At 39.2% G+C, this 11815-nt stretch overlaps 1 protein-coding gene across 2 annotated transcripts; it reads left to right on the top strand.

Moving 5' to 3' along the window:
- Window positions 1–508: 508 nt before the first annotated feature.
- LOC140882491 (protein SET DOMAIN GROUP 41) lies at window positions 509–3629 on the top strand. 2 transcript variants are annotated; one of them, XM_073288537.1, is made up of 4 exons: window positions 509–1665; window positions 1824–1924; window positions 2048–2146; window positions 2550–3629. In XM_073288537.1, exons 1-4 carry the CDS (start codon window positions 747–749, stop codon window positions 3483–3485), a joined length of 2055 nt encoding a protein of 684 aa, XP_073144638.1. In that variant the 5' UTR covers window positions 509–746; the 3' UTR covers window positions 3486–3629. The 2 variants fall into 2 exon arrangements, with proteins under 2 accessions (XP_073144638.1, XP_073144637.1); XM_073288536.1 differs by having other exon boundaries at window positions 511–1680.
- The last annotated feature ends 8186 nt before the right edge of the window (window positions 3630–11815 follow it).

Raw genomic sequence — 11815 nt, 5'->3', positions numbered from 1 at the left:
AGGACAACTTTTTTAAAAAAAGGGTGTAACTGAAAAAACGAAGCTTAAAGCTATTTCACATGGTTATGTTTGCTCTAATACCAATAATAAGCTTAGGAAGAATGAGATAAACTATCGTCATTGTTGATAATTTTTCAAGATTTATTTGGGTGATCTTTGTAAAATTCAAAGAACAGCCTGTCACTCAACCGATTAAAATTTTTAAACGTTTTAAAATAAAAAATCGAAAGGGATTGACAAAATCGAGAGTGACAGAGACAAACTTCTTTTTGTTGTTTCATAAATATTATTGTGCTGCTGAGGGCACAACGATGCCTTGTCGTACCAAATCAAAACAACGATGAGAGACAACAAATGAGTTCAACGATACGAGAATCTTGAAGAAGACATTCCATGAGTGAAAAACAAAGAAAGACTTTCTTTAGTGGTCGTCCGTCAAATTACCAAATAAGAAGTACGAATTCGCTCTCATAAACAAATCAAGATTCAAATTATATGAATTCCTTGAATGCTAGTATGCATGCTTTATCTCTTATAATCTCTTACAAAGGCTGAGGGCCTTCTACAACCTATTTTGATACGTCACACCACACCAAAAATAATTTTTCCAGTTATGCCCTACAAATCGATTTATCAGGTCACTATTTGGAGTTTGGTAAATCTCATCCATTTAATAATTCTGATAATTTTGATTTCTTTCAACTAAAAAAACTGAGGAAGCCCAAGGAAGGAATAGGTTCTCATTTATGATGGAGATGAAAGCAGTTGAAGGCATAGCCATGGGCGGAGACCTCACTCCGCCGATACCTCCCCTAGCTTTCGTCCTCCACGACTCCGCCCTCTATTCCCACTGCTCCGCCTGCTTTTCCCCTCTTACATTTCCGCCCGATGGAAGACCCACAATCCTCTACTGCTCCTCTCGCTGCTCTTCCCTCGACTCTCCGATGCACTTCTCCTCCGCAGAAGCTCAACTCATGTATCTGATTCTTCGTTCACCTCTGGCCGCGTGGAGCCGCTCCTCCGATCTTCGCCTCTCCCTCAGACTCCTTCACGCTTTCCAAAAATTCAATCTTTTTCCTTGGAAATGTGAGATTTCCCCAGGTGGTCGAGGAGTGAAGACCGGAGAGAAGAAGGGCGACCCATTGGAGGAAAACAATAATTTTGAAGTCCCAGATGAAAATATTAAGAATCAAGACGAACAATGTGGAGTTATGGAGATCTCTGACCCAAAAGACGGCGTTTTGGAGAGGATTGCGGGTTTGATGACCAACCGAGAAAGACTGGTTTTTGGAAAAGTTGAGAACGACCCATTTCCAGAAAGTGGGGTAGAAACTGTGCTGGAGAGGATAAGAGAGGGGACAAAGGCGATTGCAGCGGCAAGAATGATGTACGCAGGTGAGGAAATGTGTGTAAAGAGTCTGCGTGAGTATGCTGTGGAGGAAATTGTGTTGTGCTTGGTGCTGACTAATGCCGTGGAGGTGCAGGATAGGAGCGGCAACAGCATTGGGATTGCGGTTTATGGTGCCACATTTTCTTGGATTAATCACAGTTGTTCTCCCAATGCTTGTTACCGGTTTTCGTTTGGGTTGGAAGATAAAGATTGCATGTGCTTGATGATTTCTCCTACTACTAGCAATAATGGACATGGCAATGAAATGGAAGATGGTGCGATATTAGGAGGTGACTTAAGGCTTCCACTTTTATGCGTTATGTAGTATCAATTTGATCAAGGGATCTGGACTTTTTCTGTGAATCAACTTAATAGTAGAAAACTACGGGTCTATGGTAAATGGAGATGTGAATTTTAGTTTATTTGGATGTAGGAGGAGTGGGGTATGGACCAAGAATAATAGTTAGAAGTATAAAGGCTATTGAGAAAGGAGAAGAGGTGACAATTGCCTACACGGATTTGTTGCAGCCTAAGGTTACTCACATGCATTTTCAAGTTTCTCTGCTCACATGTTTTGGATTAAAATGTTTGTAGTGTTTTTGTCAGCATTTATTCTCTAGATTGATTTGCCTTCGCCTGAATTATTGATTTTTATAGGTGATGAGACAAGAAGAATTATGGCTCAAGTACCTATTCAACTGCTGCTGTAATCGCTGCAGTGTGCTACATTCAAGTTATGTGGACCGTGCTCTACAAGTAAGAAGTCTTTTAGCTCTTAGCTAAAAGCATTTTTGCTATTCGTCAATTCATTCTTATGTGTTCACTCTATCTTCGGTGATTAATTGATGGTATTAATATCCATAAAATAGAGATAAAGGAATGGTGGGCAGGAATAAGAAAGGAAAATATCATCATTGAAATCTTAAAGAAAGACGTGTGATCCGAATAACATAGTAAAGAAGGCCTGGTTTTTCCATGAATTTTCTGTCAAGGGTGTGCATGTTCCTTTATTTTCTGAAATTATGTCGAATCCGTGAACAATCTTGAGCTTCTCGAGGTATTATAGAAACACCTCTCTCTAATCTCATCTCCCTTCTCACATGGATGTGCCTGCTATCTAGCTGGCTGACTGTTGGCCACTGTCTTTTTACCTGTGTAGATGGTTTCTGCCACAAATCTTTGCAGTACCGACAAGTTTTATGATCACGAATTGTACAAAGATGAGGAGATCAAGAAGCTGACAGAAGCTTTTGATGAAGCCATCTCGGACTATTTATCATTTTGCAATCCTAAACTGTGCTGTGAGAAGCTCGAAATTTTGCTAATGTGTGGGAACATAGAGGAAGAGAATCTGAAACCCAAGGAAGAAAAATTACACCAAAAGCTAAAGTTTCATCAGTTTCATCATCTTTCAATAAATGCTTACACCACCCTGGCGTCTGCATATAAAGTCCGTGGAAGTGACTTGTTATCTGTTGATTCTGGTACAAATGAAAATGTACTTCAAGCCTTCTGTATGTACAAAACCAGTGCTGCATATTCCCTGTTACTTGCTGGAGTTTTGCATCATCTTTTCATGTTTGAATCTAGTCTCGTGGCTTCTGTTGCGAACTTTTGGACGTGGGCTGGGGAGTCATTACTGAGTCTTGGCGGCCTCTCATGGTGGGATCAATCCCTGATAACCGAACCAGTTAAATTGGACATTCCACCCCTTTTAAGCATAAAGTGCAACGATTGTTCTCTTTCTGGTGTTTTCGAACCGAACTTCAAGAACGGTCAAGACCAGACCATATGGTTTCAGGAAACAAAAATGCTGCTATTGAACTGCATCGCCAACTTAACATCAAGTGCCTGGAGCATGCTTAGTTCCGAAAGTAACTTCTTGAAATTGATTCCAGATCCAATTGATTTTAGTTGGCTTGAAACTATAGATTATTTGAAGGTTTCCCATTTGGAATCTCATATTTCCGGGGAACGTGCCGGGAAGTTTAGGTCATCTCTGATTCTGCTGGCTATCCATTGCTTGAGGTATGGAGCACTTTTATCAAGAATCTGCTATGGTTTTGCATCACCAGATAATAATATACATGTATAATAGGCGTTCTCAGTGAACTCCACTTGACTGTCAAGTAGCAATGCTTATGTGAATGTCTTCTGTAAGTGGCAATGGTTAAAATCGGTTTTCTTGCACCTGGAGTATGTGCAAGCGAATCGAATTGAGTAAAACATTGATTTTTCAAATTTTAGTTAATGCCTGGATTTTTCAAGTATACATATTTGTTGTTTGATCTCGAACCGAAAGGCTAGAGATTGACATATATTTTCGCAATATCAATCAACACATGGATAAACCAACTAAAATTCAATTATAATCTTTAACTGTAAAATTCACATTTGATAAACATTAAAAAATGTAAAAATAAATAAATTATTCATATTTCACAACCTAAAATCTTAAGTTTAAATACTCGTGGCTAATATATATCATTTAAAAATTATTTAAACTAGCAAAAAAACATATGTTGCGTGTGAAAACTACATAATATATAATAATTGAAAGAAAAATTTGAGTTAAAAAAAGATAAAAGGGCATGAAATGTTTTATGTTTTTACAATAATAAAGATGAATTCGAGAGAGAGGTTGAGAAAGTGAGAGTTGAAAAAGTGGGATAGTGGGAAATATTATTTTTTTACACTTCTTGTATTGTTTTTATTTTATTTTATTTTAATTAGTATAATTAGGGGTATTTTAGGTTCTTCACATTAAAATACCAAATATACTATGAACCACTCTTTCTTTATTAAATAGTAAGATACAAATAAGAGGCTAATTAAAATATTTTCCGACATTTGATTCTCAATTCAAAACTGTTTTGTTCATGCCACCACCCTGCGGGCAACGTGTAACCCCATGATTGGTTAAAATCAGTGGGTTCCATGTGGAATCCACTGATTTTGACCAATCATGATCCGCCACGCTATCCCCAGGGCACTACCCTGAGGTAGCATCGAACTAACCATTCAAAACATCCTTGCAGCTAAGCTTTGAAATCCAAATAACAACATACCAAAACCCGTAGAAATCCTGGGTACTTAGTTAGAATTTGTACTTTACATATTGTGGTTGAAACGAAAAGGCAATATACCCGTACCCTACTTGAAATATATAAATATTTTTTATATTTTAAAATATTTTATTTTAAAATAGTGATGCTGCATATACGCTCATACATATATATAGTTATACTTAAAAATAATTTTCATCCATTATAATATATAATTATAACATATATATATATATATATATAAATATAACATATATATATATATATGATACCAAATTTTCACCTCGGGTTCGGTCTGGCAGAGCGGATCTCCAAATCTTCAATAAACTGGGTCGGATCGGGCACGACGGTGTTCTGCACAGACATAAGCTAGGTTAGAAGGTGCCGAAAGTGTTTTTGGCGTGACCTCTACGATGCTTAAGTCAGTGCTCGAAAGATAAAAAGCGTGACAAAAAGTAAGAACAAGAAAATATGCGTGCGTGAATATGTGAACCACAAGTGAATGTGTAAAATCATAAACAATACATGTATTTATAGGGGCTGGAGGGGTAAGTTAACTTGTGGAGGTAGAATTTGTGTTAGAGTAGTCTACTCGAGTAGGAATCTAAATCAAGTAGAACCCAATTACCATAGTAACTTGGAGTCTTGAACCGACTTATAAATCATATCAAACTCTTGATTCGTTGGATCTTATCTCTATCTGTTGAAGATCCTCAAATATTTCCACTTGATTGAAGCTTTTAGATGCTGGGTGACCGACAAAATCGGTGTGATATGAATCTACTGGCAAGCGTATTAAGTCAAGTAATAGTAAAGTGGACTGAGAGTCCAATTATCGATCCCACAGGGATTGCAGTCAATTCTCAAGAATTAATTATTTAGCTTAATCTAGACAAAATCATAAATAGCAATTTGATTTAAATAAAATAAAAATATAAATAAAAAACTGCTTAAGAAATAAGAATTAAAAATAACTAAAGATAAAAGTAATTAAAAAAAGACAACCAAGACACACGTAGGTACCAAATAAATCATGTAACATGTAGTTGATCCATGACTCAGATTTAATCTTAAATTATGGGAATTCTCCTATCTTGTTCAAATGTCTATTTCTAGAACAATCAAACCTATTCAAATATTGACGGATTAATCTTTCGTAATTCTAATCAAATTTGAATGCTTTAAATATTTGTGAAAATTCAGTTTACACCCAAACCGCACACTGAAATCGAATTTTATTTCTAGTCGGTTTACAATATGTTGATTATCAAAGTGATCGAAATCAAAACCTCCTCTGTCGACTTAGAATCGATTAATATGCAAGCAAGCAGTTGATCAGACTATTCATACGACAAATATAAATCTGACAATCAATAAAATAAAATCAACTCTGAAAAATCCCAAACAAACATCCAAGTTTTTTACATAAATTTGTTCGGCCCAATCACACCGTCTTGGTTGAAAATAAACTACTCAATAATTAAAAACAATAATTCAAAATAAAAATAAGAAGAAAAACTCTGATGGAGCGTCTTCAATCTCCACGCCCGTAGCCGCCGCCTCTGTCTGCCGTCTGGAACTTCTGGAACCCTTCAAAATATGATATATCATCTATTTATAGTGTCCGGATCTTGTACCAATTAATTTCCTTCTCAAAATAGGATTCTCGAATAAATCTGATGCCGGAACACACGCGTGCACACCTAGAAGAAGCCTCGCGCGCGGGCAAGCTCAAATCTCGCTCGCGCGCCACACAAAATTTCTGCTGCGAGCGACGATTTTGAAAAATTCATATCTCGAGATCTAGCCGTCGGATCGAGCTGAAATTTATACAGCAGCTTCAAAATATCTTGAGCTTCATTCTGAATAGTGGATATCGGATTTGAATCTCTCTAAAATTAAATTTGATTTTTCGACCAAAGCTACTCCGTAATTCACTCTTCAAAAATTCATTTTCCTACAAAATCAACCCGAGTAGTGAAATACACAAGAATACACTAAAACACATAAAAACACATAAAAAAATATGAATGCACACAAAATAGACATAAACCTATCACGAAATAATGCACACAAAATGCACTTATCGCTGGGCCCAGGTCGGGCCCTTACCAAACTTAGATAGGGCTCGACCCAAGGAATTCAACAGTTAGGGCTTGAGTCAGGGGCTCTTCCCTTTGTCTTGAATAGGCCCCTTTAGCTTGAATTAGAATAGGGGAATAATCAAATGGGCTTTGCATTGCCTTAAATCCTCACATTAACCATATTTGACGATTCATGGACTACTTCTCTCGATCACAGGTCATTAGGTTTGGGTCGGACCAGACCCAATTATTTATGGGGACATCAATAGTACCTCCCGCTTTTGGTCTAAATGAAGTATGAAATTTAGACCAAGTAGTCTGGTTGGATCCTGAACCGAATACATCATGACCGAGCCTCCTGGCCTAGCCAAGTGTGTGTAATGTGCTTCATCCGAACGGTCCAGATCTCGATCCTTGTTAACTTTTTAATGAACGGTCTAGATCCTTTGACGGTACGGCTTTCGAGGCACCGCATTTATGATGTGGACCGCCCTGGGCCATTGATCGGCGCCATCATTAAACGATCAGGATTGATTTGATCCTCCTATAAATAAGGCGGTAAAAATTTTAGTTTTTTTACTTTTACAGCATATGTTGTTACTCTGCCGAACTATCAAGAGCGTTCCCAACCCGAGCTGTAAACTACCGTCCTGTTGAGCCTTAATTATCCCTCTCTTGTGTAAGTCTTCTACTTTTAAGATAAATTAAAATGTCTTCCCCGGACGAAAATATAGTCCGGGAAATAGTAGCTTTCATAGAGTCCCCTCCCCCTAAATCGACCGAGCACTCTGACTCTTCAGATTTAGGTGCCGACCCGAGCCCTGTCGAGACTCGGGAGGCAAAAATGCGGAGACTCCATGCGCTAAGAACCATTGAAGCTCAACTAAGGGCAAAGGATAAACATTTTTTCCAGGTTTTAGCCTCTCATCTTGGTCCAGATATGGGCCCGGTCATTAGGGATAGCTCGGGAATGCCCGATACCAATGAGTTAGTACTCCCCCGTCGTCGAGACCGGGCTCATAAACCCCCTGAGGGTTTCTTAAGTTTTAGTTTAGATCAGATGAAAATGGGTAAGTTTCCCAGTCCCAAACATCATTTTGGCCTTGTGCCAATACTTTTGTATATGCCCGAGCTAGCTTACCCCTAATTCCTTTAGCTCTATTTTGTCTTTAGGAGTTTTATTATGTTTTTTCGAGTTCCCTTAGACATAGGGAATTTCACCAAATTTCTCCAAATTATGAAAACAGCTCCGGGTCGGTTTTATATTTCCATCCGATCCGAATATCAATTCCTGAAAGGAAAACCGAGCTCTCACAAAGGTTGGAACAATAGATACTTCTTTGTCCTCCGACCTGAGCCCGACCATCCATGGCAATGCTGAGCCAACTGGGCCATGAATTTCACTCCCCCTGATTTTACTGCTCAGCCCAGTCATAACTTCACCAATTTCCTTGCCACTTTATATGTTAAAACCTTTGATATTGAGAGCTTGATCAAGGATGATCTCCTATGCGCATACGGCTTCTGTAGGAAAAGAGTAGAATTCCAGGGTGATTTAGGTAGGAATACTTAAACTTTTAATCATTTGTTCCTTTATCTTCCCGTGCACATATTTTTACTCACTTTTACTTTTCTTTATTTACAGACGAAAGAATAAGCCAAGCAGAGATGACTTCCAATTTCCGAGTTGCGGCCAAGAGGTTGAAGCGGCAGAAACCCGAGGCGTCTGCGGAATCTGATACTGAACCCAAACAACAGATTCCTGAATAGTAGTCACGAAAATCCTCCAAGAAAGCTCGGGAAAGTGAAGTCCTAAACAAGCAACAAGCTGGCCTCTGCTCTGAAGTTCCATCCCAGGGAAGGAAGAAGTTTTTGTTGATCTCAGTTCCCTACCAAAGTACATGGATTGGGGTGACCCCGATCACCATACAGCTCGGGCATATCTTTCTTTGCTCGACCAGACCAGGCCGGGATTTTGAACATTCTACAGCACCTGGTCTCTACTGAGGACCTGGGTATAGTTCGAGCCATCCCCGATAAAAAGGCTGAAGAATCCTTGTTGGCCTTCATGCAAGTATCTTGCTTTTATTACTTACCTTAAAATTTCTATTTTTTCTTATCCTATAGATAATACCTTGTGTTTTTTTTTGCAGGCCATGGTCTGGGTGGGAGAGATCACTGCCCAATCCTACAAAGCCCGTACTGATTATTCCTTGAGTCAAGATGCCCTTGTGAAGTGAATAGCCACAGTAACCGGGCAGATCCGCGATATCAAGTCCGCCCATGACCAGGAGGTACATGATATGAGGTCTGACATTGAGACGGCTCAGGACGGGTGTGATGAGGCCAAAAAGCACATCACCAAGCCAGAAGAAGCCCTTACTACTAAAAATCGGGAGTTCGAGGCCGGCTGGGCTAAGAAAAAAAAGATTTTATTTACTCTGAATTTTCCGATCTGTGTGCCGAAAAGAATGTGGCCTTTTTTGAAGATGATTTTCAAGGGTGTTTGGCTCAGGTTATATCCGATGGATACCCCAAGGTTGAACACCCCTTCCGTTTTTTGAACTCTTCCAAGGCCCTGGATGATCTTTCGGATTAAGAGGAGAAATCCGAGCAAGGGGAGCCCAAACAAGAGGAGAAGGAGTCTGAGCCCAAAGAAGATGCCGCCCCTTAGTTTTTAATTTTCGTTGTGATTTTTCCTGTAGTAAAAACAATGTCCTAAGCATGTTTCCTGATCAAGGCCCTTAGTGGTCATCCTTTCAATATTTGTTATTAACTTACAAACTTTCCCGAGTATTAAATATATTCCCGCATTAACAAAATTCCGCCCCGTATTAGACACGTTCCCGAGCTGGAAATATAACAAAAAATTGTCAAGACCAAATTCCCGAGCTGGACATATGACCAAATATTGCTAAGTATAAAAAGAGTTCTCGAGCTGGAAATGTGAAAATTTTCGCGAATATATTCCCGAGCTCGGATCATAACAAAATTTTCACAAGTATAAACCATAATCTCGAGCTGAAAATATGAAAAATTTAACAAGTATGAAATGAATGCCCGAATTGGGAATATAACATATATTCCCGTATCGGAAATTAACACCTCTCCCGAATCATGACAAAATATTGTTAAATATTAAACAAATTACTGAGCGGGAGATTAAAATTTTGTTGAGCCTTGAATGGATTCCAGAGCTGGAATAAAATTTCAAGTCTAGCAAGTATAGATTATACTAATTGAAGGCTTAACAAATATATATACCGTACTTTGAGCTGGAATAAAATCAACAGTTTAGTATACGTCATATTCCTGAATTGAAATTTAGCTAAAATTCAACCACGTATCGAGTGGCATATGCCAAACTGGTCGGGCTTTTGTTTTTTTTACCACAAAGTACATGGTGGGTGCCGAGCTGGTCGATATTTGATTTTGACCACGAGGTGAGTGATGAGTGTCAAGCTGGTCGGGCTTTGATTTTGACCACAAAGGCGTGGTGAGTGCCGAGCTGGTCGGGCTTTGATTTTGACCACAAAGTGCATGGTGAGTGCCGAGCTGGTCGGACTTTGATTTTGACCACGAAGTGCGTGGTGAGTGCTGAGCTGCTCGGGCTTTGATTTTGACCACGAAGTGTGTGGTGAGTGCCGAGCTGGTTGGGCTTTTGGGATGATCACGATTTGCGTGATATGTGCCAAACTTGGTCGGGCTTTCTGAGCTGATCACAATTTACGTGATATGTGCCGAACTTGGTCAGGCTAGGAGAGTGACAAAAACATGTTTTTTTTTTATTAATAACTCAAAATTAAGATGTTTCCAAAATTTAAGAAGTAACAAAAGAATTTAACTACTACTACTACTGAAATTAAAAACAAAAATAACGAGACAACTCACAACCCACTACACTTATGAGGCTTGGTAGTGCAGCAAGTCTGACCAGGACTCTAGAAGTAATATTTCTTCAAGTGATGGGCATTCCATGGCCTTTTCCCTTTCTTTCCTTCAGCATCTTCCAAGTACTAAGTAGCCACTCCTGCCTTTCCTATCACCTTGAAAGATCCTTCATACTTTGCGTACAATTTTCCTATTTTTCCATGGTGCTGGATCTTCCTCATAACTAAATCTCTCTCCTGAAAGGTTTGGGGGTAGACTTTCTTATTGTTGGCTCGGGTCATTCTTTTGCGATAAGCCTCTAACCTCACATCCGCTCTTACTCTGTTTTCTTATACTAAATCCAAGTCCATTGCTCGCAACTCTTTGTTATTAGGGCCATAAGATATTATTTGAGCACTCTCTTGTCCAATCTCAGCAGGAAGGACTGCCTCTGTTCCGTACACCATATTGTATGGTGTTTCACCTGTACTGGACCTTGTAGTAGTTCGGTAAGACCATAGCATAGACGGGAGCTCATCCACCCATTTTCTCCAGGCTGTATCCAACCGAGTCTTGAGTGCTTGAACAATGGTCCTATTAGTAACTTCTACTTACCTGTTCCCCTATGGATAGGCCACAGATGTAAAGACTTGTTCAATCTTCATTCTTAGCACCAGTCCCAGACTTTGGACTCACAGAATTATCTTCCATTATCTGATATGAGCCTGCGCGGTATTCCAAACCAACAAACAATATTTTTCCACAAAAACTCAATACTTTTTTCTCTGTGATTTTAGCTAAGGGTTCAGCCTCGACCCCCTTTGAAAAATAATCAACTGCCACCAACAAGAACTTTCTTTGACCCGTGCTGACAGGGAATGGTCCAACAATATCCATCCTCCATTGGTCAAAAGGACAGACGTCTACCACTGCCTTCATAAACTCTTTTGAAGAGTCTTCCGAGGTGGCTTCCTTGGTCGACGCAGAATGGATGACTACATGTCACACATTCCGTTCAACCTTGAGAAGTGACTGGCGTTGATAACTGGATCTTCTCTTCCAGCTCCATCCTGCTGGGATCCACATAATACGAACCTTTACTGCCAACCTTGGCAATGACGATCTTGGAAAAGCCTAAAAATCTTTCTATTCCAATTCCTGATACTGCTATCATCATTGAATCCAACTTGTAATCCTACAAAAGATAACCCAAAATCAATACTATGCCCCAAAAAATTTTATTGCATGCTTTGATATCATAAATGTAGTGACTCGTGCCGTGATCACCTGCTAATCAGAAATTAAGCATGCAATTAATCAAAAAATTAATCTTAATCAGAGTAACTGCGGAATTAAAGTAAGTCAAATACCAGGTAAGCAAAATCTAGTGGTCAACCCTGCTATCC

This window comes from Henckelia pumila, chromosome 2 (genome assembly GCF_033568475.1).
Source record: "Henckelia pumila isolate YLH828 chromosome 2, ASM3356847v2, whole genome shotgun sequence".
Lineage (NCBI taxonomy): Eukaryota > Viridiplantae > Streptophyta > Magnoliopsida > Lamiales > Gesneriaceae > Henckelia > Henckelia pumila.
This window is presented reverse-complemented; position numbering and strand designations above follow the sequence as displayed.